The sequence below is a fragment of the Anopheles coustani genome, chromosome 3, assembly GCF_943734705.1.
Source record: "Anopheles coustani chromosome 3, idAnoCousDA_361_x.2, whole genome shotgun sequence".
NCBI classification, from domain to species: domain Eukaryota; kingdom Metazoa; phylum Arthropoda; class Insecta; order Diptera; family Culicidae; genus Anopheles; species Anopheles coustani.
In genome coordinates, this window is record NC_071288.1 from 28817885 (window position 1) to 28843219 (window position 25335).

A 25335-nucleotide genomic window follows, 5' to 3' on the forward strand; every position below is an offset into this window, starting at 1 on the left:
TAAACGAATACGTAACTTACAACAGAAGCAGTCCTACAGTTTGCTTTATTGACAGTCTTTTGGTGGCGTTGTGCGTTTTGGTGGAAAATTTCGACCAAACGTGTGTAAGAGGAACAAATTTTGAATATAAAGAGCGTAAGAAAAATCTAACAAAAGTTTAACAAAATATTGCCCTGGAATGCCAAAGTGTTTGTTGGGAGGGGATCCAACAGTTAATTCCCATCAATTTGCAAATTCCCTATTTTGCACTATCGTCTTTCGTTGCGCAAACGATAACGTGTGTGTTATCTAAATTTGAAAAAGATTGTTGCATAACTTTTAGAAAGCTGCACAGACTAGCACAAACTAAGGAGATGCCTTGACCTACGACCGTACATTTTGCAAAATCCTCCACCAAGAAAAGTGCTTAACCTAGCTATGGTACAACCGCATCGATGAGCCACTGGCCATCGGAACCGGGTAATAAACGGGGCCAAACCAAACGGGCCACGTGTGTGTGTGTGCTATTGCTGGATCGGAAGCGGGGCGGTAGTGGTGGGTTGAGATCGTGCTTCAGAGATCCGGCGACATGGCTTCCCGCTTGATGGAGATGGCTTCGCTGAGGGCCGGGCTGAGAGCAAGGGCAGGATTAGCGACGGCGATGATGTGACCGCCGGACGACGAAATGACCTGGACGCCCAGTGAGCCAGCGGTAGGATCGAGGGTCCGCGGGGTGTGCGTGCGGAGATCGCCAAAGTCGGGATCGCTCAGATCTCGGTCGGCTCCATTTCCAGCCTGCGGGAAAAATTAGGTTAGCGTAATGAACCAACGACCAAGGGTTTACTTTTACTCACTTGAACTGGTGACGAACTTGAATTGCTAAAACTAAATCGAGAATCTGTGTCATCAAATTCGGATCGAGTGTATCTGTGGGAGGAAGCAAAACAAAATAAGATCATAAATAAAAATGGTGTCCCGGCAGGCACATACCGATTACAAGCATAGGTAGCGGTAATTTCTACACTACACATTAAGTATTTAGCGCAAGATTGAACAACCCACCGGGGTCCAAAACAGATTTGATCTGTTTGCTCATTACCGTGACCTAGGGTGGGTTGGCAAATCTTCTTACTACAAGAAATACTCACGAAAATTTACTTGAATCAGTTAAGTCGAACGGTTTGTCACTGATCTGCTGGTAAATGGAGCCGCTCGAGATGTCCCGATTATCGTCCGAGTTTTCCTGAGACCGCGCAGTTCCGGGAAGGGAAATGAAAACGGATGCGATTAGTATCACGTCATATTCACCGCACCTCGATTGGTGTTCCTGTTTGCTCTTGCCCACGGCAGGCGGATCTACGAGCCTAAGGCTTACATGCAGCGACTATATGGCAGGATTTGTGATGCGAATTAATATGGGATGCAAACGTTGAATCATAGCTACATGCTCGGATGCGTCATGGGTGAATTGCGTACGTGCGCACTCATTCATGCAAAATACTGCGAAAGCGAATAAGCGATGAAGCATTTCTAGCACTCCGCAAGGACGAATTCGATGCACTTGATTAGCAACGAATACACATTTGTCGGCAGAGTGCATTTGCACAGAACATTCCACGAAATGCGAGCAATGAAATATAAGAAGCTGATTTCAATATTTCAAACAGAATTATAAAATATTTCAAACAGAATTATAAATAAATAAATAAATTTGATAGGAACTGTGTGATAATATAAATCAAGTTTTGAATGTTCATTTCAAAATGTCACTATATTTAAAAATATGCATAAAACATTTTCAAAGTTTAGATTGTGTTTTACAATATGAAGAAGCTTTACTCTTGCATTTCGGGAATATCTTGTGATGCGATGCGTGGCGAAGCGGTTGGTTTCAACTTTCTACTGATCCAAAAGTAATTTTTAGGCAAATATTGAAAAAATATGAATCTTAGAAAATAATTTGCCAGCAGCTTAATTAAAATATAAACAAAAACATCGAAGTACAAAAAAAGAATTGCATTACTTGTTACTTATCAGCTGGTAAGCATTCTACAAAACTCAGTGTAGGTCAAAGCACTGACTAGGATATAAAAAGGCACCTAAAACTCTTTTTAAGAAATATTTATGAAGTAGCTACAGATTGCATTAGCTTCTTCAGCTAATTTTATGCTAACAAACATCACTACAGAACCAATAGTTTGCAATGCATTATACAAACAGAGAGGTTTACTTCATGTAATCCCTGATTGGAAAATGAGGAAGTAAACCACCCGTTTGTTCTCTAATGGAAAGAAAAGAAGAAAAGTATCTTGTTCATGACCACAAAAGATGATCCTCCGAAAGATATGTTTTTTCCTTTTCCAGTTGCATGCAGTCAAACGGGGATTTAAAACTATCTTACTGAACTATTTAAAGAAAATTAGTAAAATTAATCTAAGCATTAAAAAAAATGTAAACTAAAAGTAAACCAATAATGCACAAGTGAATAATGAAAGGATACTTAAATGCTCAACGAAAAACAACGAATAAAGCGATAAACGGAAGCGTGGGAAGAAAGCGGGTCCCTTGGCGACAAACGGTGGAGTTAGTAAAAGCAACCAGCCCCGGAAGCAGCAGCACATTCGCCATCGCGAAACGGTATACCTCGCAGTGCTGACCGTGCACACGCCGAGACAACCGTTCCGACGATGCGGTTAGCGCTGGGAAAGCTCATAAGCACGTGTATTGCGTGTTGGAGATTGGCTGTGGAAATGAAATAAAATGATAATTTCGAAAACGGAAAGGGGTGAAATGAAAACTTTTGGGGAAACCAAATGTGTTGCTAAACGAAAGGATAGAAAGCATAGCTCAATGAGAAAATAAGACATATAAGAAAAACATTCTAGAAGCAAGATAATACATTCCATAGCAGAGCAACAAGGCGTAAGCAAAACAAACTGTTCAGTGAAAAGTTGAACATCTTTCAAGCAAATAGTTCTACCATTTGCTGATTTTATGTTGAGATCGACCAAGGTATTTGTCCGTTTTAATTTGTTTTTCTTTACATTAACTTCTATATGTGCTTCCGATAAATTCAACAAATGGTACAACTTGTGTCTGAAACAGAGAGTCAAATGTGGAATGACATCAGTTTGTTACCAGCGAGGAAAAAAAGCCAAAAATGGAATAAAAACCAAGCTTTGAAGCGAAGCGTATTGACACAAAAATCATCGTTGATGCCGATCCGACGTTATTCCGTTTGACTTATCTACCTTGCCCATGTCGGAGCTGGTGTCGCTGGAGAGACGGGCCCGCTTCATTTGTTGCACGGTGTCAAGCTCGTCGCCCCGGTTCGGTTGCGTTTGACTGGAGAAGAAAAGGAGGACAGAAAAGAACATGCGTATGTAGGTGGATTTGAAGGCTAAAGAAAGGAAGGAGGCTTGCCAGTTCTGACACTCACCTAAGACCAGTCAGTCGTATGCTGGCGGAATGGCCAAAGCCACAGTCGCGCACGACTTGGCGAGCCAACGGAAACAGCTCGTCGCGTCGCGTCAGCAGGGCCGGAATGTACTTGCAGATCTGGGCGGCCGCCTCGTTGACGCACACCTCGTGCAGCGTGAGCGGTTTCTCTGGGCGTCGCTTGCAGTCGAAGCGCCCGTAGATGGCCGAGAACTTCCGGATCTCGTCCATCCGGCGCGGGTCACCGTCGCTCATCGCAATGACGGCCTCGAGGTCCCGTGCCGATCGCTTTTTGATGCTCTGCTGCCGCGGTTCCAGGCGGGGCAGCGTACGGGAGAGCCGTTCCGCTGCCTGGACAATCTTCGCCACCTGGTCCTCGGTGAGCGCCGGTGTTAGCTGCACCGACCCACTGGTCGTCGATCCGATCTGGCTCGAGATGGTTCCGGCGAGGTTTCCGCCGCTTCCGAGTGCATGGTGGTGGTGGTGCTGATGGTGAAGCAGGTGATGATGATGGTGACCGCCGCCACCGACGGAACCGCCGAGGTGGCCGATGTTGGAGGAAGTGGCCGCCGCCGCCGCTGCTACTGCAGCCGCCGCCGCAACAACCGACGAGGAAGCCGTCGGAAGCGGTGTCGCTGGCGTCAGCGGGAGGGAGGTACTGGAGGACGCACTGGCTTGGAGATTGGAGAAGCTGCCGGCAACCGTCGCCGCACCTCCGTACGCCCCGCCGGTGCCCGCCGCTGTAACGCTGCGCGCAATCGAGCCAGGTTCCGGGCTGTACGGAATGCGCGACGGGATGTCGACGTTGGTCAGTGGAGCCTGGAATGCGGACGGGTTGGTCATCCACTCGTGCAGGGCCTTCTGCAGCCGGCGCACGTGCAGTGGCTTCGAGGCCATCCCGACCAGGGCCATAATCTCCAGAAACTCCTCCTCACCAGCGTCGCACAGCTGCTGCACGTCGTCTCCACCTGCGAATGGACCGAAATGGAATGGAGGGACGTTTCTGGTCAGTATCGCACCTTTGAATCGACGTCAGGACACCATCGTCTTACCCATCTCCAGCAGTGTGTCGTAGTAGTTCAGCAGACTGGCCCTCTGCAGCACGCGGTACAGCTGAAGTTCAGCTTCATTCGAAGGGGTCGATGTGACAACCACTAGTGAGACAAAAAACAAAGATAAACAAAATATTAAGCAAATCGCTGCGAAAATTATTCAACTCTCAACATAGTACGTCCCATTCCGTAGCTAAACAACCTGACGAAAAACTGGAAAAGGGGTTTGCAAAGCGGTGAAAAAGCGGTTAAAAACTGCCAACCACCAGAAAACCGTTAAACTGAACCCGACCACACTGAAAAAGGGGTTCGTTTTGACAACGAGTTAGTCCTCCACCGTCGGAGTTCTTGAATTGCCTTAATTTATCCTTCTATCATTCATAATAATGTCTTCCAGTTTTCGTTTCTTTCACCTAGACCACCATACCGCGCCTTTCTTTCGTCCGCCTTGGTTGAGCATTTCTTCTAAATCATTAATTTCTACACTCCCAGCGTGCGCAAAAGTTATCCGAAATGGAAATAGTCAGTTGGTATTCTTTTTTTTTTAATGTTTTTCGGTTCGCAATTCGTCTTCCTTCGTGCCGCACCACCGTGTACCACCGTGATTCCTTGAAACGTTGAGCTGCCATTTCCGAAATCCCTAACGGCCGTTCTGGGTCCGTGGGGTTGGCGAGAGAAGAGATTTCATCCGGTTTGTTTGCCGCAAAACTCAACTCTTCTACCAAACCCGTCCGTCAAGACGCAAGTAAACCACGGCCATTCGTCGTTGGAAGCATTTGGAAAACCGTTACAACCGCTTTCCCGCCATTCTACGAGCGCCGAAGGATCGTTTGGATTATCAGTTCGTTGTTCCCAAGGACAATTGGTATTTTTTTCTGTCTTCAATTCCTTTTACTTGAGTGCGTTTTTTTGGCTCGCTTCTAATAATTTAAATCATCTCTCAACGAAGCGACAGGGTTAACGTTTAAGTAAATGTAAGTCCAGAAAAAAAAACCATCTAACCGTTCCTCCAACTAGTTCAGACCATTACGCATAATTTCCACTTTTCTCAGATTCACAGCCACTCAGAAGGGCCCTACCTAAGAAGTGGAAGAAAATGACGGTCGCCTTGCTGAGGAAAAGGACATAGAAGGAGGTAAGAAGGTCTGGCACAGCGAGTTTGGGAGGAAAAAAAAAACACTACCCGAAAGTAATACAGAAAATGGAGGGATGATCAGATGTACGAGCGCTGAACTTTGGCGATGGATGGGAACACGAACAAGAACGAAACGCCAGGCGAAAGAGAAAACGAACCTGTCTTTCCGGTTCGCTGTTCGATGGAGCGGGATCGCAAATCAGGGCTCGACAAATCTCTCACTCCCAGAAAATCGTTCCCATCAGACCGGTAAAAGGGACAACCCTCGGAGTCCTGTGCCTACAACGGAACCACACGAGGAACAGCCCAATCCTGGCGCGGCTAGGGTGACTCGGGCTGGGTTCTGGCCTGAGGCAAGGAAGCGCACGGGAAGTGTACACAGCCAAAAAAAAAATCCCCGTGGGTCGCAAACCACACCCTCCACGGGATAGAGTCCTGACGAAATGATTTCTGCCAGCATTCGAACCCAACTTGAACGGTCTTCGGCCTGCCGCCTTAAGGAAAATAAAACACCAAAGAAGCCACACTTCCACCGGGTTGCGCACTCGGTGGAGAAGCATTCCCGTTTGCGAAAAGAACTCAATTGCTGCTAATTTCCCAAAACCGGTAGCCATCTCGCACTCGGCCGAAATTCCTGTCAATCAGCGCGAGGATGCGTTTGGGCATCTTGACATGCGTCTGGAATGTGCAAAACGCGTCCCGGAGACGCTCGACAGCCCGATGGGAGAGGAGGGAAGGGGCAAGGGGTGTCAAATATGCAACGGGCAGATCCCCGACATAACCAAGGGAAACTTTGGTCTGCCAACTATTTGCACGACACCATTTTGGGCGGGCGAGAGTGAAATTTTGGGCACGCAGCATTCACCGAACTGTTTAGGTGATGGCAATTATGAAATTGTTCCAGTTAGTTAGAAAAACATATTGATGTTTTGTTAATTTCCTTCTTCATGGGATAGGAATGGTTCGAATTTGGCATACGACGGGGTTTACATGAACATTTGAAATACCTGCAAATAGCGGTGAGTAAGCAGGACTTTGCTGGTTAAATATAATAAATGAGGTACATGAATGACAAAATACATTTAAAAATGGATCCAATTTGTTTGATCGTTTGTATGTTTTGTATGTTGGTACAAAGCTTTTGGCAAAGGATCTAACATTGTGCAACTGACTGTACGTTTCCAGACTCTATATATAGATTCAAATGGTTTTTTTTTATTGTATCGGAAGGCCAATATACTTGTTAAACATTCAATTGTTTACTTATTTTAGTCCAATTCACTCAATTAATTAAACATCAGCGAGACAATTAACAATTCAAAGCTGTATTTAATTCTTATACATTCTTTTCTAAACTTTCTTTTTGGGGTGTTTAACAACTTGAACTGTGCAAATAACCAAATATCACAGGAGTATGTTTTGCAGAACATCTCGTACATTTTTTGTATTTGAGAACGTACACTCAGTTCTGTAGAATATAACAATCGGTTGATAGTTTGATAAATCGATGATTGTAGAAGGAAATTTAAACAGTTCTCGTGCGGTTAGTGTTAAAGTTGGTTTAAAACTAACTCAAACCATCCTACAGTGAGGCAGAGCGTAATATCCAATAGGGAACCATTGCGGTGGTGCATTTAATTTCACCCCATGGGATTGACTCCTCGTCGAGTCGCGAAAGGGGTAAGTTTTAGGGTGGTGCAAAAAAAACCATAATAGAACACAACCACCCATCCAACCCATCAACCCCTGCGCAATCAACCCGCGAGCTGGGATGCAGGGTAATGTGAATTATTGAGTGGAGAGCAGATAACGATATGAAACTATATGGGAAGATAACAAAAAAACTCCGTAGCAAACGGTGTTAAATCGAGTCAACGAAACGGTTTAATTGTTACGTGTAGTTTGTGGAAAAGTCAGATTAGTTTTTTTTTTTTGCACTGTTTGCTACACTCCGACACGCCGGTTAAGCCCTCGGCAGAGCAGAGTCTCGTTGGCCCAGAATTTGCATACTGCGGGTGTAAAAAACCGCCCCCTGCCTTGGTTGTTCTCTTCAGTCTACCGATCCGATCGACAATAAATCCCCGGCTAACAATCAAACAAGCGGTGGTGAAACGCGACGATCTGATGAGCGCAAGGTAAATTTGTTTGGAAAAATTATGACACGACCTCGAGTGGGCTGCGTGTAGCTGGAAGTTGTTGAAATGGGAAAATATATTTTACATTACCAGAAAAAAAACCTCCAGAGGTAAATAAAAAGAATCCGTTGAATAAATTTGGGCCAGCGCGCGATGGGATAATAATGTCACGGTGAGGTGGGGAAGTTTTTGCTTCGCAAAACGCTTGACACGCTGTTTGCTCGATGAGCTAATCGGTTAACCGACAATTAACGCACTCCTCGAGAGGGCGAAGGGCACAGCATATTTATTGAGCTGTCAAGTGGAGAAGCCAACGAGCAGCATGTACAATTTTTTAATGTTTGTTGAGTGAGAAGTCACACTCCATCGAACTTTGCATAATGATCTCTCGTTGACTTTGGTTGCGAACGGATTATTATGCGTGCACGGGAAGCGATCGATTTTAGCGAATTAATTTGCAATTGCATGCCCATTACAGGATGGATTGATAAAAAGGACGAAAGGTGCAAGCCAGTATACACACTTTATCCTAAATCAACACACAACCTCTGCGATTCACACAACTGGCGTCATTCAAAGGGCAAATGGTTTGTCCCTCATCCCAGCACATCGGGGTCAAAGCGTAGTTCCGGATGAGGTTTCTCTTGCACCAACGGCAGGTAGAAGGCCAGAGTTGAGGAGCAGGTTTTTTTTGTTGGAGTCGTCTCTTGAACCCTTTGCGCATCCTTTTCCTCCAGCAGGCAAGACAGAGCATCTCGGAACCTGCTAAAAGAAGGGACGTCTTTTCCAGTGTCTTTCCAACAGGGGTCGCACTTTCGGAGGCTCGTTTCCGTGAGGCCGGAATCCGTCCGTCTTAGGGTAGACCTTATTTGCATATCGAGGTCTATCCGGCTCGTGGTAAGGATATCACGACGCTTGTGTTTTTTTTTCAGATTCTTTCCTATTACGCCCGGGTTTGTTCGGTGGTGGACGTGATTTTTGGGATTTCTTCACTTTCGCTCTCGTTTCCCGGCCAGGCATAACCCTTTTGTTTGAGCTGGCAGGACTGGTCCGGTTTTTTCTATCATTCCGTTGGCCAATGCTAGCGTACCGATGGGACTGGGCATTTTTTTCCACCTTCGTGAAGTGATTAGAATACCGAGTTTTTTTTCTTTAAAGCTGTGTCTTACCTTTGAGTAATGACAGATATTTGAGTGTTTATCCCGGGAGGACAGTTCCGAAGGCACCGTGAGAACGTCGGTGTTTGGTGGAACAATAATAACTTCTTTCTAGTTTTTTTGTGTGTGTGTGTGTGTGGCCAATGTTCGGCCAGCCTGGCTGGTTTCTCGGCATTCGGGCGGTGGAATCCTGCTTTCGATTTCGTTCGCACACGCGAGATTCATGGCAATGTTTGGAGCGAACGTAAAAAAGTTATTTGCATGAAGCAATTTTTTACTAGTCGATCGTTCCTTGGTTGAAACCGTTTGAGATGATTCATGAGAACTTACAACGTACGATGCACTCTTGGTGATCATGGGAATCATTGTTTTTTGTTTGGAATCGATGTAAGTTTTTGTTACATTTTAATTGGTGTACGTTTACCTCCGTTCTGTAATTTATGTGGATGTACCGACGCCACATCGTTTTGGAAACATCTAATATTCTAAAGTGTCTGTTGGTAGTATTTTGTAACCATTTTTCAATCAAGCTCCGGATTTTTAAAGTTTTTCATATTAGTTTAAATCTATAGTTTCAAACTTAATGTCGCAAAGTTTGCTCAATTTTTTTTTGGTAGTCTATAGTTTTCATTAGGCAACTCTTTTTAAAAGGAATCATCAGTAAAATAATAAAAACACAGCATTTGTTCATTGTTTAATTTTCTATCATTCTAGTGCGTTAAGAGATTTTACTTTAACATTTAAGAATTGGGCGACTCCTTTTAAGAGGAATCAGTAAAATAATAAAAACACAGCATTTGTTCATTGTTTAATTTTCTATCGTTCTAGTGCGTTCAGAGATTTTACTTTAACAGTTTAGAAAAAAAGTTGGATTTTCAGAAAGCCTATAATTTATGTCATACATTTCCAATTCAAATGAAGATAATTTGTTCCCGTGCTATCTCTTTACATCAACCAAATGATAAGACAAAAAAAACTGTGAACGAACTAAAAGTTCTCATGGCTTGACAATCGTTTTCAACAAAAAATTATCAATCTTCTCACAGGTCGTGCAGCAATATTAGTTTTCAAGGATAGTAAAAAAAACTTAACGTCATCTAGTAAGCAAATAAATCCTTTCTCATCAAATAGTTAAAACAGATTTCCCACAGCATCTCATTACCATACGCCTGGCGAAGCATATGCTCTATCGTTGGTTTAATGATATGGAATGTCCCGGAAAACGAAAAAAATGACTTGATTCACCATTTAAAAAAAAACTAGTGATCAAAACACGTAAAACAAAAAAAAAAGCTTTTTCCACCCCGAACAAAAGGGGCTCTGGCTCATCGCTTGAAGATGCGCCTATACCATGCATACCGTCGTAAGAATTAGAAGTCCCCGTCAAGGTGTTCACCCCGGCGTCAAGGTGTTCACCGTTAGCGAGGAGAAAAGTTGCTCTCAAGTCCAGCGGAAAAAAAGCTCTGCCTTTGCGTACGATCATCGCTGTCGTCGACGCTCCTTAACCCCTGGCACCCGACCCGACCGGGCGGCGAGAAAGAACCGAACCCGGCGCAGGGGTCAATTCAAGTTCTTCTCACCCCTTTCTTCGGGCGTGCATGTGCATGCCGCTTCGAGCCCCTTCCGCCGGGAATGGGTTCACCGGTGGCAAGACAACGGAAGACACTGCCGAAGGCATCACACGGACGGTGAAGAAATTTGAATAATCGTTCGCGGTAGACGATTTTGGGTGGTTTGTAGCGTCCCGGCGGTTTTTTTTGTTTTACTTTCTTGCGCTTCCCTCAGCGTTCCAGTCGCCACGGAATGTTTCGGCCACTCTCCATTGCGACTGCCTGCATCCTTTGATCCTTCTGGATGGGCGAGTATTTTTTTGGGCGTCATCGCCAGGTCGCGAACGTGGTGAGAAAAATCGTCTCAGCCAGCCAAACGGTGTGTGAAACGCTGGGAGTTGCTTCCGAGGTTACGAGCTAATCATTAGGACACTGGAGATAATTTATGCGCACGGAATTGGTTCGTTCGATTGGGCAATCGTGTGCGTACGGTTTTTTGTGGTCTTCAGACGGCCAGTTTTTTTTTGTTTGCCTGTTGTTGTCTTTTCCCGTAGCCTTTGTTTCATTTCTCCTTTCCCGCGACGGTGAAAGAAGTCCCGTTGGAACGGACCTGGCATCTTTCGGGTGCAGGATATTAGAATACCGTATCAGAATACATTCCCGTGAAGGTGCGCCGGCTTGTTTTTTTATCGGCTCCTTCACATGTCCTCGGTGTCGGTAGTAGCAGCTGGCAAGGACGGGCTTTGGTTGATTGTGGGAACTGCCGCCCAGGATGTACCGAAACCGAACAACAAGGCAGATGAAAAAAACCCACTCTTCGAAATCATCATATCTAGACAAACATCTAACGCGAGCCTTGGAAAAAAAGCTAAATGCCAACGAACAGGAATCTTTAAACAGTTTTTTACCATTCGCGACTTTTAACTTAATTGAAGAACGGTATTCACTTTTTGTAAGCCAAACGAAAACTTTGCATCCTTCCCGAGTGAGTTGGTTTGAAATTCAAAGTGGACCGTTTAGCGCAAGGTTAACGAAATGAAAATTAATGCTTGAGGATGCTTTCTTTGGTAGAGAAAATCACCACCCTGCGCTCCAGGAGCGAAAGAAAGCATGAAACATGCAAGCTACCGAAATCGCACATGGAATTCAATCATTTTGATTGTGCTGATTATAGTGAAAGGTTGCAGTGGCGAGGTTTTATGTGTGTTTGCTGGATCAAGCTTTGAAGAAGTAAAGGAACCGTTAGCAATTATGTTTCAAATTGACAGGGAAATGTTTTAGACGATTATTTATCAGAGTTATTCCGCTTTAAAAGAATAGGTTTTAACAACGAAATAATATTGAAGCGTTTCAAACTAATTTGTCTTTCTTTTAAAATATAGTGAATTTTAAAACCGTTTGGTTTGTATGCAAACAATATTACTTTCATATTCAAAGAAATCAGCGTAATAAATTAACTGTATTACTGCATTTTATCGAAACATAATCAGAATTCTTTGATATTTTCAAATTCTACCATTGCAATGTAGTTTTTATTTTAGACAGTTTTAAAAGATGTGAGTCAAAAGAATGTTACATCCTCTCGAGCTGTCCCGTGCTGTTCTTTTCACAAAATGGTAGCAATCGTGACACTCTTATTTGGTCGCGCACACAAAAGTCCCTCGAAACCTATCAAGAGGGTGTCTGGCTAATGGGCAACCATTTTATCCTCGCAACACTCAAAAGATGCTACGAATTAGAAGCACCATTGAATGATCTGCGCCGAATATTATTATTATTATTATTTTTTCGACATCGAAACATTTTTCTTCCCAAAAAGGGGTTCAATGTTAGGCGCACTCGCGAAGTGAAAGTTTTCTTTTTTGAAGGGTGGACGGACGGATGAACGAAAAAAAAACCGAACCCTCGGCCACCGGAAAAACACATCGCCAGCTTCCTCCCTTAATTACAAAATTTTATCATTTCTCATTATTTTTGTCTTTTTCTTTCCGCCCCGGCCGGAGCGGAAACGAAACAACGAGTATCGCTGGTGTGTTTGCTTTGGACAGGGGAAAAATGCCGGTGGCCACGGGAAAAACAAAGGGTGCATCATGCCGGCGCGGGGTTGGGTCGGGTTTTCCGGCCGAACACAAGGGATCAGACACCTCCGCCAGCGCGTGCCAAGTTGGGCGCTGATTTCTGATTGGCCAAATTGTGGCCGCCGGGTGGCACTGCGAGTAACTGCGGGGGATGGGAAAGGAAGCCGAACAACATTAAAAAAAACACCGAATCTCAAAAAAGGACGTTTCATCCGAACTGGCCGGATCGGGAACGGAAATGGAGAAAGTGAAAGTGACAACCAATAGAACGGAAAGCCTGGGTTGGGAGAAACATGCTCGCAAAAAGGATGCTCTAGCCCGCGGTGGCCAGAACGGAGAGGAGAAGTGAAAAATTGATCCCAAATTCAATAAAGCCGTAATTGAATGAAAATTCTCGCACCATCGGATCCATTTCGGGACAAGGACCAAGGGAGGCAGTTTTCCGACGTGTGACAAAATTTTAACCGATTCACCAGAAGATGGAAACTCCCAAGATGCAACGGCCAACCAGGCGGGATTGAAAGGGTAGAATCATTTTTGTTTTATATTACTTCCATATTTTTCTCCCCCTTTGTTGGCCGAACGAGGAAAACGAAACGCCGAACTCCAAGCAAACACTCAGGCCTAATCACTCGCGAAAGATTGTCCGTCCATTTTCCAACGCAAACAACCGCATTAATTACCGAACCTTTGGGGGCATTGTTTAATGGAGTCGTTTTTCGCTGGGAAACGGTTTTGCATGTTTGGTCTTTTGACGGATGGGTGATCGTCTTAATGGGATAAATGGAAAAGTGGAATGAAATGTGTCGGAAATGTACTTTTCGGTGGGGTGCTTATTATTTTCGGAAAAATTAATATTCTCAGCGGTTTGGCGTGATGGGTCCATCTTCTGTATCCGGCCTTTTGCATGCACTTGTAATCTTAACTACTTACAATTTTTTTCTCGTATACAATTTCATTGTACGCAGGGTTTGAAATTTGTTTGTACGTATTTGCAATTGGTTGTGCGAAGGCTTTTCTATTTTAATTACAAGACTACTATCATGTCAAAATAAAAATTACACACTTTTTCGTGATTTGTTTTAAATTCAAAAAACATTTTGTAGATCTATTACTTGTTCATCAATTCAAATGGTCGCATAACCTTTTTTAACACTAGATTTACGGACGTTTCCGACATTATGGTTGGATGAAAAATCTATTCTCTATTAATTTTTAGTTCTAGTTTTACGGCACGGTGAAAAATCGTATTTACCTAAAGAAAATTAATTTATACATTTAATATGAATTGCACAACACAAATCTTCACGTGACAATAAATTTCCGTCAAAGTTAGAAATTTATCAAAACCACGGCTTCCATAAACCTAATGTTAAGAAACATCAAACAAGGGTAATGAAAATGATCCCTTTTGCGACTAACAACCCCGCCATAAAAAGCTCAAAACCGGTGCAGATAATTTGCATACGGACGATTTGGGAATGTGTGTCAACATGAGGCGTTCACTCCAGCTGAGGTTCGTGGCAGCCGGATACAGCCGTACGAACTCATCATCGAACCCGTTGCGCAATTAATCGCCAGAACATTACACGAAAATTACACACCCTTGACCTGCCCAGGGATCCGGAACAGATGTGGGCCCTCGACGGCCTCGGTACGGTTGCAAATATTTGGCTACTTGTTGCCCGAAAACCCCCCCTGGCAGCTTCCCCATAGCTGCAAAACCGTTCCCTAAGAACACGTGCCCTTGGCACCTTATGCGGAAGGAATTGTGTTGTTCCTTTTGGTTGTTCTTCCCTTCGATTTTGCGGACGAGGTCGGGAATGGGAAGAAGTGGATCGTAAATATAGACGTTTCATCAACTGACGACTCTTGGATGAAAGGGTGCAATTGCAACATTGTGTGTGTGTGCTAAGTAGGTGAACGAGTGCATCACAAGTTTTGGCCGAAAGTAGCGAAGCGAAAAAGCCGAACACCGGTAGCAGAACCGTCATCGATCGGCCGCTGAAGGCATTTAGTGGCGCTCATTATCATTATTATCACCGTTGTGGGCTTGCGAGGTGCGCTTCCTCCAGATGACATCACCAGGCCGAGGAGAACCATCCCCGGTAGCATCCCTTTCGATTCATTCATTCAGCCCTCGGTCGGGCCGGTTTTCCTTCGGTCCCTTTTTCGAGCCTCGCGCCCAAAGTAGGTCAGACACACACATCGAGGACACACACGCGACCGGAACGCGACCAGGTAGGTAGGAAAGGTCCCCTCCGCTCGGCGATCAATTAAGATCGTTTTATCAGCGACCTCAAAACCTCCGAGACCCTAGAGAACACACCGTTTTTTGGCAGCCCGGGGAAGAACGCGTCTCCCTTCGGGAAGGACTCGTCCCGCGAGAAGAATGTGTCGCGTGGCATGTGTGATGCTCACCTTTTCCCCCGGTCGGCTGCCCTTGCCCCGTACCTCGTACGGCTCAATGGATCTCCTGGCACCCGAAAACCTTCAATTTCCGATACACGACCATCTGGACCCGGGCAAGTAACGGCATGTTACGGCCAGCCGTTGGGTACCGATGATTGCAACCGCGTTTCGCCGGACAGGTTCTCTTGGCACTCGGGCAGCGATCGATTCGGGCACCAATTGACCGGATCGCGTCCGAACACCAGCTACCGTTATGTTATGTCCGCATCGCATCAATGTCGGAGCGCGGTTGAAGTTTAAGGTTAAGGCTTGCATCATCACCGTGCGTTATTATGCGCGCTGGCACGTGCTTTCGTCAGCTGCATACGTAATGAGCGACAACACAGAATGTTGCCTTGCGCGAACAAGTGGCCAGGGTAAACCATGCTGTGCGCGGTTTTTTTTCGGACCGCCCGCCTAAAATACCGAACGTTCTGTAACCGCATTTCGGGGGCAATTATTTCAAGCTGACCTGATAGGGTATAATTTTTTCAAGCAAACAGAAGAAGGCCTACAACGGTTGTCACCAGTGGTATGGATTAATTGAAACTATGTTCAGCGAACATACATTTACAGCTGGCCAAATGTTCTGAAGAACAAGGTTCTTCCAACGACCATCTTGAACATTTATGTTGATTGATAAACCCGAATGGATATGTAAATAAAAGCATCATCAAATAAAAATTTATGCTGATTAAATTTGTGTAAGAAACATAGTAGTAATCGTTTTGCAATGCTGCACAACAATAAACGAACAATTTTCGATGATAAATAAATTAAGAGAATGAAAAAAAAAAATAACATACGTAGAATAAACGAGTACTGATGCTTATTTCGGTTTAAAACGTTGTTGGTAATCAGCTTAGGTAAAAAAGTTATATCAATTGCTAGTTTGTTCTTAGATATTTCAAGCATTGAAAAAATAACATCTAGCATCAAAGATCTTGGTACAATTGAAAAAAAACATATCGACAATTTTCTAACATTCTAGTCTAGAATTTCTAGTTAGATACCTTTAACCCGTTGCACAAGGTGTCAGCTGCTGTTTCTCTGCTAGCTGGTCCATCATAAGAAGGCCAACGCGTTAGGGTTTCTTCAAGCCCAATCTCGACTTCTTCAGCCTTTGGTTTTTTTTGTCTGTTTACCTCCCATAGAACAGCGTTTGTTATGGCTAGCAGGATCGTGCTCCCTGTTCGCGTATCAATCCGGGCGATCTCACCACACCGGTTCGGAAGATCGCGACCGTTAGGAAGGCACCGAGCAACCTTTCGAATCTGGACAAAACGCATGCGCGTTAGTGAGCCGACCAGATAACAAAAAAATCCACCATCACGCAGGCGACGTGGACTGGGAATCATGATATGGAATAGTGACGGGAAAAAAAAACTAACGCGCCTTAACCACAATGAGGCACACCTTTTGCCCGGAGCATCTTTCATCCTTCTGTGGCCATCTGGACACGGTTGTAGATGTAGTTTTTTTTATGTTTACTTGTCTCTATTCTTGTTTCCCGTGTAGTAATTCATACAGCGACCTCTAAGAAAAACCAGCAAATCCGGGCCGAGCCTAGAGTCTTTGCAACGGTCGACAATTTGCCTCCGTTATTCCGTACCGTACGCGTAAAAGACACACATCCACGAACCGGCACAAAACGTGGCCTTTTGAAAGGACTAAGGTGAAACTGTGGTTGGAAAAAAACATCATCTTCGGTAAAACCCGGCACAAACCCTTTACAATGCTCGGCCCGGACGGTAAGGAGGCAGCCGAGAACCATTTATTGAGATTAAAACATGCATTTTTTTTTGTCGTCCCGATTGCATTCGAATCCGGAAAACCTATGCTCCGGTGCCGGACCGTTTGCGCGAGCTACGTAAGCAAATTACCAAACGAAACACGGCGTGTTAGGGTTTTTTTCCTTTGGTGAAGGTTTTTTCTTTCTTTCTCGTTGGTTATTGTTTGTCGATCGTGAAGCACATTTTCCCGAAAAAAAGGGTTAAGACTCGCTCGCAATGGGATCCTTGCTAAGGCATGCCCCGAGACGTCCAGCAAATGGAATCAAGACGGTAGCAAAAAAAAAAATTTGCTTGCATTCGGTTGGTTTGTGGGAGCAAAAAAAGCCGGTAGAACAGGAACGGAATATCCTGAAAGGACATTCACTAGGCAAGAGGTCTGGAGATGTTGGTTTTGCTGCAAATCGCGTCACGACTTTCTTTGATCTTTAAGCTCTCTGAAACAAATAAAATGTTTCTTACATACATCAAGACAATGTGTTCGAAAATTTCATCATTTTTTAAAAGGCTGCAGATTGTAGTGTTTGAAAGGTGGCTATAAGAGGGAGACAATTAACAAAAACCAATTTTTACGGATCTTTCCACGATCAGCGGGTTTTGTTCATAAAAACAAAAGAAAGAACAAACTTAAAAAAAAAATGTTTCAAATCGCAGTATTTCGCAGCGGATTGGAATGATTTCATAATTACTCTGTCTTTGGTAGAAGTTAAGAAAAAAAATGCCAATGCTTTTCTCGCTGAAAAAGCAAAACTCGGAGGTTCGTACGCGATCCAAGAAAAACATGCATTCCCTTTTTCCCTTTGGTCCGCACTACGGAGGATGGTGAGCCCGTCGCAGCGAAGAAGTAACGTAGAATCGGGGCGAAAAAAAAACCTGTGCAAAAATCTAACAATTTATTGCCATTTGATTTATTTTTTTCTTTCACCCCAGAGTATCGGTCCCCGGTCAGCAGCGATCGAGTTGATCGTTTTTCATCGGACGGCGACGTCTTAGGGACAATTAGATGACAAATCGAATCGACACAAACTCACGCGCCTTCGATGACCGGGGGGTTTGGGGAAACCCGCAGCCCAAATAGTTGGCGGTGGAGGCACAGGGGAAGCAAAGCTCGGGAACCCTCGGAAGGGCGCAATAGAACCGTGCCGACAAAGGCGTGCCGCTAGCGACTAATAAAGAACGCGCCCCGTGTGCCAGACGGATGGCGGGTGCGACTACAGCGATTAAGACCGCGCTTTGGAATGTGCCGAGAGTAGCCCTCACAGACAGAGAGCTCGAAGGAAAAAAAACAATCGAAATATAAATGAAAAATCTTGAGCAAGAAATGTTGTACTTCTTATATCGGTTTCGTCTGGCACTTTGAGAGTATGCTTTCAGATTTAACCGTGTTTTTGTTTCTACTCGTTGAGTACTGTTTTCAGAAAAGCGAGTCGGAATTCAACTTTAGCAGAATATGATAGCCTAAGATCTCGCCGGTCTTTTAGTAAAAACCAATTGCCAGCGACGACCAGTTGTCCAATGTCCTTGGATAAAATAAAATGCTTGAAATTAGTTTTTACCCTTCAAAGACCCAAATCAAAACCTTCAAAACAGATTCAACGTCCATCAAATCGTTTCAACGATCATTTCAAATAGTTACATCCTGAAATGTCCTCTTGGACGAGACCGCAGCATCCCAACCGAAAAGGGTCAACGAAAGTGGCCTCATTCGACCTCGCGTAACCCCCTTTGGAAAACACTTTCCGCTCATCCGCGAGACGAGCAAAGGTTTATGACCTACAGCTCTCGGTGCTCGGCTGACTTCTGGCCCGATTTAATTTGATACTGCACAATGCACGATGCAGCCGGGGGAAAAACTTCTAACGGTGGATTTTGGTGATAGGTGGACCAGCAGGCAAATGAGGCTGATTTTTCCCTCCGCCTCGTAGCGTCCGTTTTCCCATCACGTGTTGTTTTATGACCTCACGTCGATGTCCCTCTCGCGCGTTGTTGTCCCTCGATTGCTGGTCGGTACCCCGAAATTTCGCCCTTCGGTTTGGAACTGGCCTATCCGTAAACCCTTTCACAGATGGAAAGCTGTACCGAGGTCAAATTTTGGGTCCAGTTAGGTTGTCGGAGGAAGGATTTCCGAACGGTGGCTGTGTGACCGTTACTCGTTTTTTTATTCGCCTCTATGTTATCCAAACTCGTAAACAAATCCCGTTCAGTGGCGCCAGGTTCCCGTAGGTTTTTTTTTATACAACGCAGCATCCGGTTGCGTCCGCCGGAACATCTGCTCACCCGAATTACCGGCCGGCTGGACGCTGCGACCAACGTTTGAGAAGGCCGTACGACCCCAGGTAGGATTCAAATTTATTAATCAAATCAAACGCGAACGACCATGCGGAGTGTGTCGGTCCGAGTCTTAGTCGGAAGGGGTAAGGATAGGATTAATGAGCCTGCCGGAAGGACGTGTCCCCTGTGACCCGGAGGGCGAGTACATGCTGCGCCATTGGTTCAGTGATTAAAGCGCGAGTAGGTCATCAAACGGGACAGCTGACGGTCCAACGGGCAGAGGCTCAGGTTTGACCCTTTTCCCCGAAAGAGATCGCCAAAAGAATGCTCAGGACCTGTCACACATTAATCGAAATGTGTGACGAAAATTTTTTCCCAAAACGATAATTTATTCTTGGCTTCGTTCCATAAAACCAGCTGCATCAGACATTAGTATGTTCCGATTGTGCCAGGAGCAAAAGTGATGTGGGTCAATTTAATGTCATGTAACAATGTGCTGTTTTTTTTCATCTAGGGTAATTGACCCTATACTGGGGCTTGTACCAATGGTGGTTGTAGTGAAACAAAATCCGAACTCTACGAAGAAATAAATACAATAGTGTTATTTGTCTTAGTATAAAATGTTCTTTGATCTTCTACGGAGTGTTCAAAAGATAAACCTTCCCACTCCATAATATAGAAGCTCCAGGATTCATGTTTTCTGAACAGGTTTTACTAAGATGCTGGATTCCTCAAGAATTTACAAGGAATGACATACTAAACACTAGGAATCACAGCAAAATGCATTAGTCTATGAGTAATTATGCCCTTTAGTTTGGAACATGCTTCAACATTAAATTACGCTTAAAACATATTTAGTCTTTTCCACGTTTTCTATATTACCACCAATATAGATCTCGATACCTCAACTATAGGAATCATACCACCATTATAGGGGCAACCGGCTAGGATGAAATAAATCCCTTTTTTCGTATATATTTCATGGTGTACGTAAAAATAGATGGTATCCAAAGTATAATGGTGATGTTATCATATTTAAATAAGTATGTAAAAATTGTTCTTCACAATTATGTAGAAATTGCATCATATAGTTATCGACTATATAGTAACATGACTATGAAGTAACATGATATATTGATCATATAGTAACATGACGAAATGCCCCACTATTAGTACCATTATAATACTTTTCACCATAAACCATAATACACTTTTAAGTAAGTGACATTCTATGAGCTTTCTAGAAAATCTCTGAGCAGATTAGATGAAAAAGTGTAAAAAAATATTCCTAAAAAAAATCACCCTACACTGTTGGCAAGGATTTTTCATTCTAAATTGCGGTCATCGCTGGATCAATTTGTTCCCCAAAGTAAGTGCAGTTTGTTTTGTGGTTCATATGTGAATGTTTTTCACGCTCGTTTCGAAGCCAAATCGGAACGAAAAACAACGGGAAAACTAATGGCAGTAACTTTGGCATGCAAGAAACTGGTAGAGAGAAGAATAAAAAAATATCATCTATCACTGCCACGCTAGTCGAGGCAGGCGTACTTCCGTTTCGAAGTGGACAGATTGAATGGCACCACCATGGCTAAGACTTACTAGGTCATGGCGGTCGGAAAATGGGGAGAGTTTTTACCTACGCATACAGGACATCGACGCCGAATGGATGGTTCAAAAGTTAACAAGTAAATGGTCAGTGAAAAACATAAAACATATTCATGTACACGCAATCCATTACGTTTTATAAGTGAGAGCTTAAATTGATTCTTTGGGTATAGCAAATGGGTGAGGGCTGAGCGATACTAGAATCGGCAAAGGTGACATAGGAACAAGAAATGTTAAAAGAAAAGAAAGTCGATTGATTGTATTCTTTTTACTGCTTTGACAAACTATGGTTTCTATATTCATTATTGTTTTTAGGTTAATGGGATACTGATCGAAAACGATCCATAATTTACGTATATCCCCAGAATAGATGGACAGAGATATATTTTTAATTTCAAAGCTACCAGAAATTCGAGAGAAATTACAAAATTTTCATTAATCCAGAAAATAGGGTGTGTAACGGATTTAAAAAAACACAAAACGAAGGACAGAACATCAAACGAAAAAAATGTATAGTGGTAAATACACTGCGTACAAGAAAGATGCCCAATGGATGGACAAAAAATGGTGACCTGTATGGTCACTGTTCCGGATGCCCAGTGTGATGGCAGAGAAAAGGCAGTGAAAGGAAAATTGCACCGCACAAAAAAGCAACGTCAAATGAAGGACTCAAACAGAAGAAAAAACGAACCGGCGCTCGAAAAACTGCAAACGAAAAACAACATCCAAACCCCGGACGGAATAGATCGCAATGAACATTTTCTAGAAGAAGAAATGTACAAATCCCGCACAGTAATAATAAAAAAGAATACCGGACGACGGATGAGAAGCACATTGTGCACCAACGGGTAAGGAAAATGCAACAATATAGTGTGACTCTCGGTGGTGGAAATTTTTCTTCCCCCGAGGAGGATAAACAAAACCGTGTGAGTTGCAGGCAGAGAAAAGGAGGAAAAACTGAGGAAAATAGTAAAAAATGACCCAAGCACGGCCACCGTATGGTTAGGAAGGAGTTTGTGTGACTGAGCTTCTGAGTGTGGGATACGATACGTTTGCTAGCGAAATGAAGAGGCAAAAAAAAACAAATCTTTCGCTCACTATTTTCCGCTGAGGACAAAAAAGAAGATAGTTTCTGTCCCAGCTCGGAAAACCATTGCTGTCGGTTCCTTGCCAATTTTACCGGTACGTTTTCCCCCTTTTTTTTAGCTTGCGTCCTTCCCAATCTTCTGAATGGGCAAAGGAGAAAAATCAACTCAAAGAATATAAACATATAACGAAAACAAGCGAGCGCGGAAAAGGAATCGCCCGGCAAAAAACTAACGGCCAGCAATGACCGTTGCGATGGGTAAAATAGTCGAAAGGAATTTTATTCATCTCAAACGGATTCATCTAGCGATTGAAAGTGGATCCATGGTGTTTCTCCCACGTCGGTGCACTCAATCGATCGAAACGGTGTGTGTATGTGTGCTCACTTGGCGGGACTAATGCAAACACGGGCTGCATCGTCCTGCCTGAAACTGATCGGCTAAATGGATCCCACCGTCATTTCCGATCGGGAAACGAGTGTTTGGGAAAGTGCTTTTTCGTGTGGTTTATTTTAGACGAATTATTTCTCGTTTGATAATTACTGCAGGCCCGGGTAATTCCACACTCAAGTGCGAAGAAAACATTCTCTCATTTTTTTGTGTTTTCTGATAATTTAAAAATAGTACACGATCCCGCTGTCCATCGCTGTCTTTCGGGAAGAAAACATTTAGAGGAAACATTCCGGACCGTGTCAGAATCCAGGGCAAACATGTACCATGCTTTTTTTGTGCATCAGCAGCAGTAGCCCCTTGCTCGTTCGAAGCTGTTTTTCTTTCCCGTTGCAACCGTACTCCCCGTCGGTTTTGGAGACCGGTGAACTTGGTGGCCAGTGTAGACAACCGAGCAAAACTTAAAAAAAAACAAACCCCAACATAAAAAAGCTACAAACTACTGGACGAGTGGAAAAGTGCAGCGGGTTTAGAGAACAGAAGAAGTCAGCAAAAAAAAAACTCCAAACAGAAAAGCGAAAGAAAAACGCACAAAGGAAATCTATCGAGGAATAAAAGCTGGGGGGGATGAAAAGAAGGAAATCAGAAAGAGGAAACGAAAAGCGAAACCGCTGGAGAAAACATACATCCATGCATGCATACAGTGGACGGAAAAACTGGTGGGCAAAAAATCGGGTGGAACTGAAGGGGGCGTAGCGAGGGGACAGGGTTGGTAAGGATTGCAGGACGTTGCAACGGTATGTTCGCTTGCTCGTCTTTCCACAGTTCGAACCTTTTGTGGGGTCTTCCAAGGGGCGCTGGTTGAGGGTAGCGTTGGGGCTAGTATAATCTATAAAATATCGTAGCATAAAATACGATTCCGGCGAGCGTGGGGTACGGGGGAGGAGGGATCAGTACAGCCAAAGGAAAGCATACATACAACAGGGGAGAAAAACCGTACAGATGAAGACAAAAAACGACGTTTTGGATGGATAAAGGACACGGCTACTGCAGGACATGACGAGCAATGGCAAACCCGGCAGCGAAACCCTGGGAAATCCCCCCCGCCAGATCGAAGGGGACGATGGATGGGGGGAGCGGAGATTTTGAAGGGCAAAAGAACCGTTTCCCTAGGGTGGCTCCTGACCGTCTATGGGGCCAGGAATAAAAACAACACATTTCAGGAAAGTTCAATTTAGAGCATTGCACATCTCCCTCCCGCCCTGCACCATAGGGCCAGCCATTTTTTTCCGACCTCCCGTCACCCGTCATCGTGTTCTACGTTGGCCAAAACAGACGAGCACAAAACGGAAAAAGAAAAACACCTCTAGGAATGGAAAATCTCCAGGCGAATGAGTCGAAGAAAATGTACAACCAGCTACAATCGGGCTCGGTTGCTATCGGGCGCCACCCGGCGATGACCAGGGAGGGTGGGGAAAAAGGGTCAGCGGGGCACGGGAGAAATTGCATTCCTTGTAGCACACCCCACCCTCAATCCGCTTGCCGGTATTCGGGTCCGACCGTCCGAGAGCTGCACTTAAGACGCTGGCATCCGTTTAACGTCAGCCGGGAGAAGAAAATTGAACGTTGGAGATGCAGTTCTTGGGAGGAAAAATCCTAAAGAAAAGGACCATAACAAAACGCTCCACACACACACACACACACACTTTCGGTGCAATGTTGGTATTGCAAGTAATGGACGGAAACGACCAATACTTTCAATATCTTTAAAAATTCACTCAAAAGGTTGCAATTCTTATCCGACCGGTGACAGTCAAATGGAATCAGTTAAATAACATTCAGAAAATGATAACTGTTAAAAGTAACAAATCATTGCCTTGAGATGATTAGCATAAATGCATTTAGTACATCATCAAGATGAGCACATGATTTGTCACAATCAACGGAAAATATTTTTTAACAAGTTAGTATTCTCTAAATTGTTATACTACCTGTACAGAAAACTTGTAACTTCAACTTCACAATAATTTGAAAGGGTTTGTTTGACTGTTTTGGTCAATTACAAATTTCCAAAAAGATGTAATATTCCTTATGATATTTTAGGAACATAAAAGTTGCATAAAACATGATGTAGGAGATCCGTTAGTATTTTTGAATTTATTATAAATAATTGATATCTCTCTTGACCACATAAAAATACTCCCCCTCTTTTTTCCACCATTTTAAAATGTTTCCTTTTATGTATGGTTGTTAGCTTCCGGAATGGGATCTTCTCTTAGTTTGTTGTTTGTTTTGCTTCACCAATTACATTTTTCATCTTTTGAAATTAGCTAAATTCGCACAGAGAAGCAAATTAATGTTTCAAGAGGAAATGTCAATTTGTACTCACTGATGCCGTTGTTGTTGCGCCCGAAGATCTTTCCCGGTGGACTCGTGATCGGACTCGGAATGCACGAGTTGGAGCCGGTGGTGGTGCTGCCCGCGGAAACGTTCGATCCCTTCACGGGTGTCGCGATGGCGCACGGTGATCCTTTGCCGATGCTGGCCTTCGGGATTGCGCCCGGTCCGAGCTCCTGGTGCAATCGTTCGCCTGCAAGAACTCCTGACGACCCTACGCTACTAGCTAAGGAACTGCCGGCGGAGGATGTGGTGGTGGGGGTGGCGGACGTGGCAATGCTAGCGGAACAGGTGGCGTTGGGAATGGACGTGGACGTGGACGTAGACGTGCTACCGACACCGACTAGGAGACTACTTCCTGCGCTCGCCTCGGTTCCGGCCTCCGGTACCGACGACGCCAGCGAACTCTGCACTATCACACCGCTCGTGACCGTTGTTGGCGAGGCGACTTGGGGCTTGTGTTCCATTACCGACGACGGGGAGCCGGGCGCACGGGCGGGACGGCGGGCTCGCGGAACGGGTTCGGAGGGCACATTCAAAGCATGGCAGCCGAACCCGCCGACGCCGAGAAGGGGTTTTGCGACAACAAACTAACCCTAACACCCTACGGTCTAGTACTCGTGCAAGATTAACCTAGTTACCGGAAGCTTTAATGCCGAAATAAGCTATTCGAGGCGTGCTACAAATTTTGCCTACCACGATCTTTCAAAGGATCCAGCGAGTGCTAAACTACTCAAGCTCTAAAGACGCTGGCTAAAAAGTTATGAAATAAATTTAATTTAACTATAAACAAATGGCCGAAATGACAAAAATTATTCTATA

General features: G+C 44.3%; 2 protein-coding genes across 2 annotated transcripts in view; both read right to left on the reverse strand.

The window, feature by feature from the left end:
• The window catches only part of LOC131258941 (vacuolar protein sorting-associated protein 37B), a 492072-nt gene that overhangs the window by 203526 nt on the left and 263211 nt on the right, over positions 1-25335 (reverse strand). The window lies entirely within an intron of this gene.
• On the reverse strand, positions 553-24980 carry LOC131258923 (NGFI-A-binding protein homolog). Its single transcript, XM_058260324.1, has 7 exons — positions 24506-24980; positions 4470-4571; positions 3419-4385; positions 3231-3324; positions 1128-1222; positions 834-906; positions 553-774 (listed from the first exon to the last, which is right to left on the reverse strand). The coding sequence occupies exons 1-7, from the start codon at positions 24978-24980 to the stop codon at positions 553-555; spliced, it is 2028 nt and encodes a 675-aa protein (XP_058116307.1).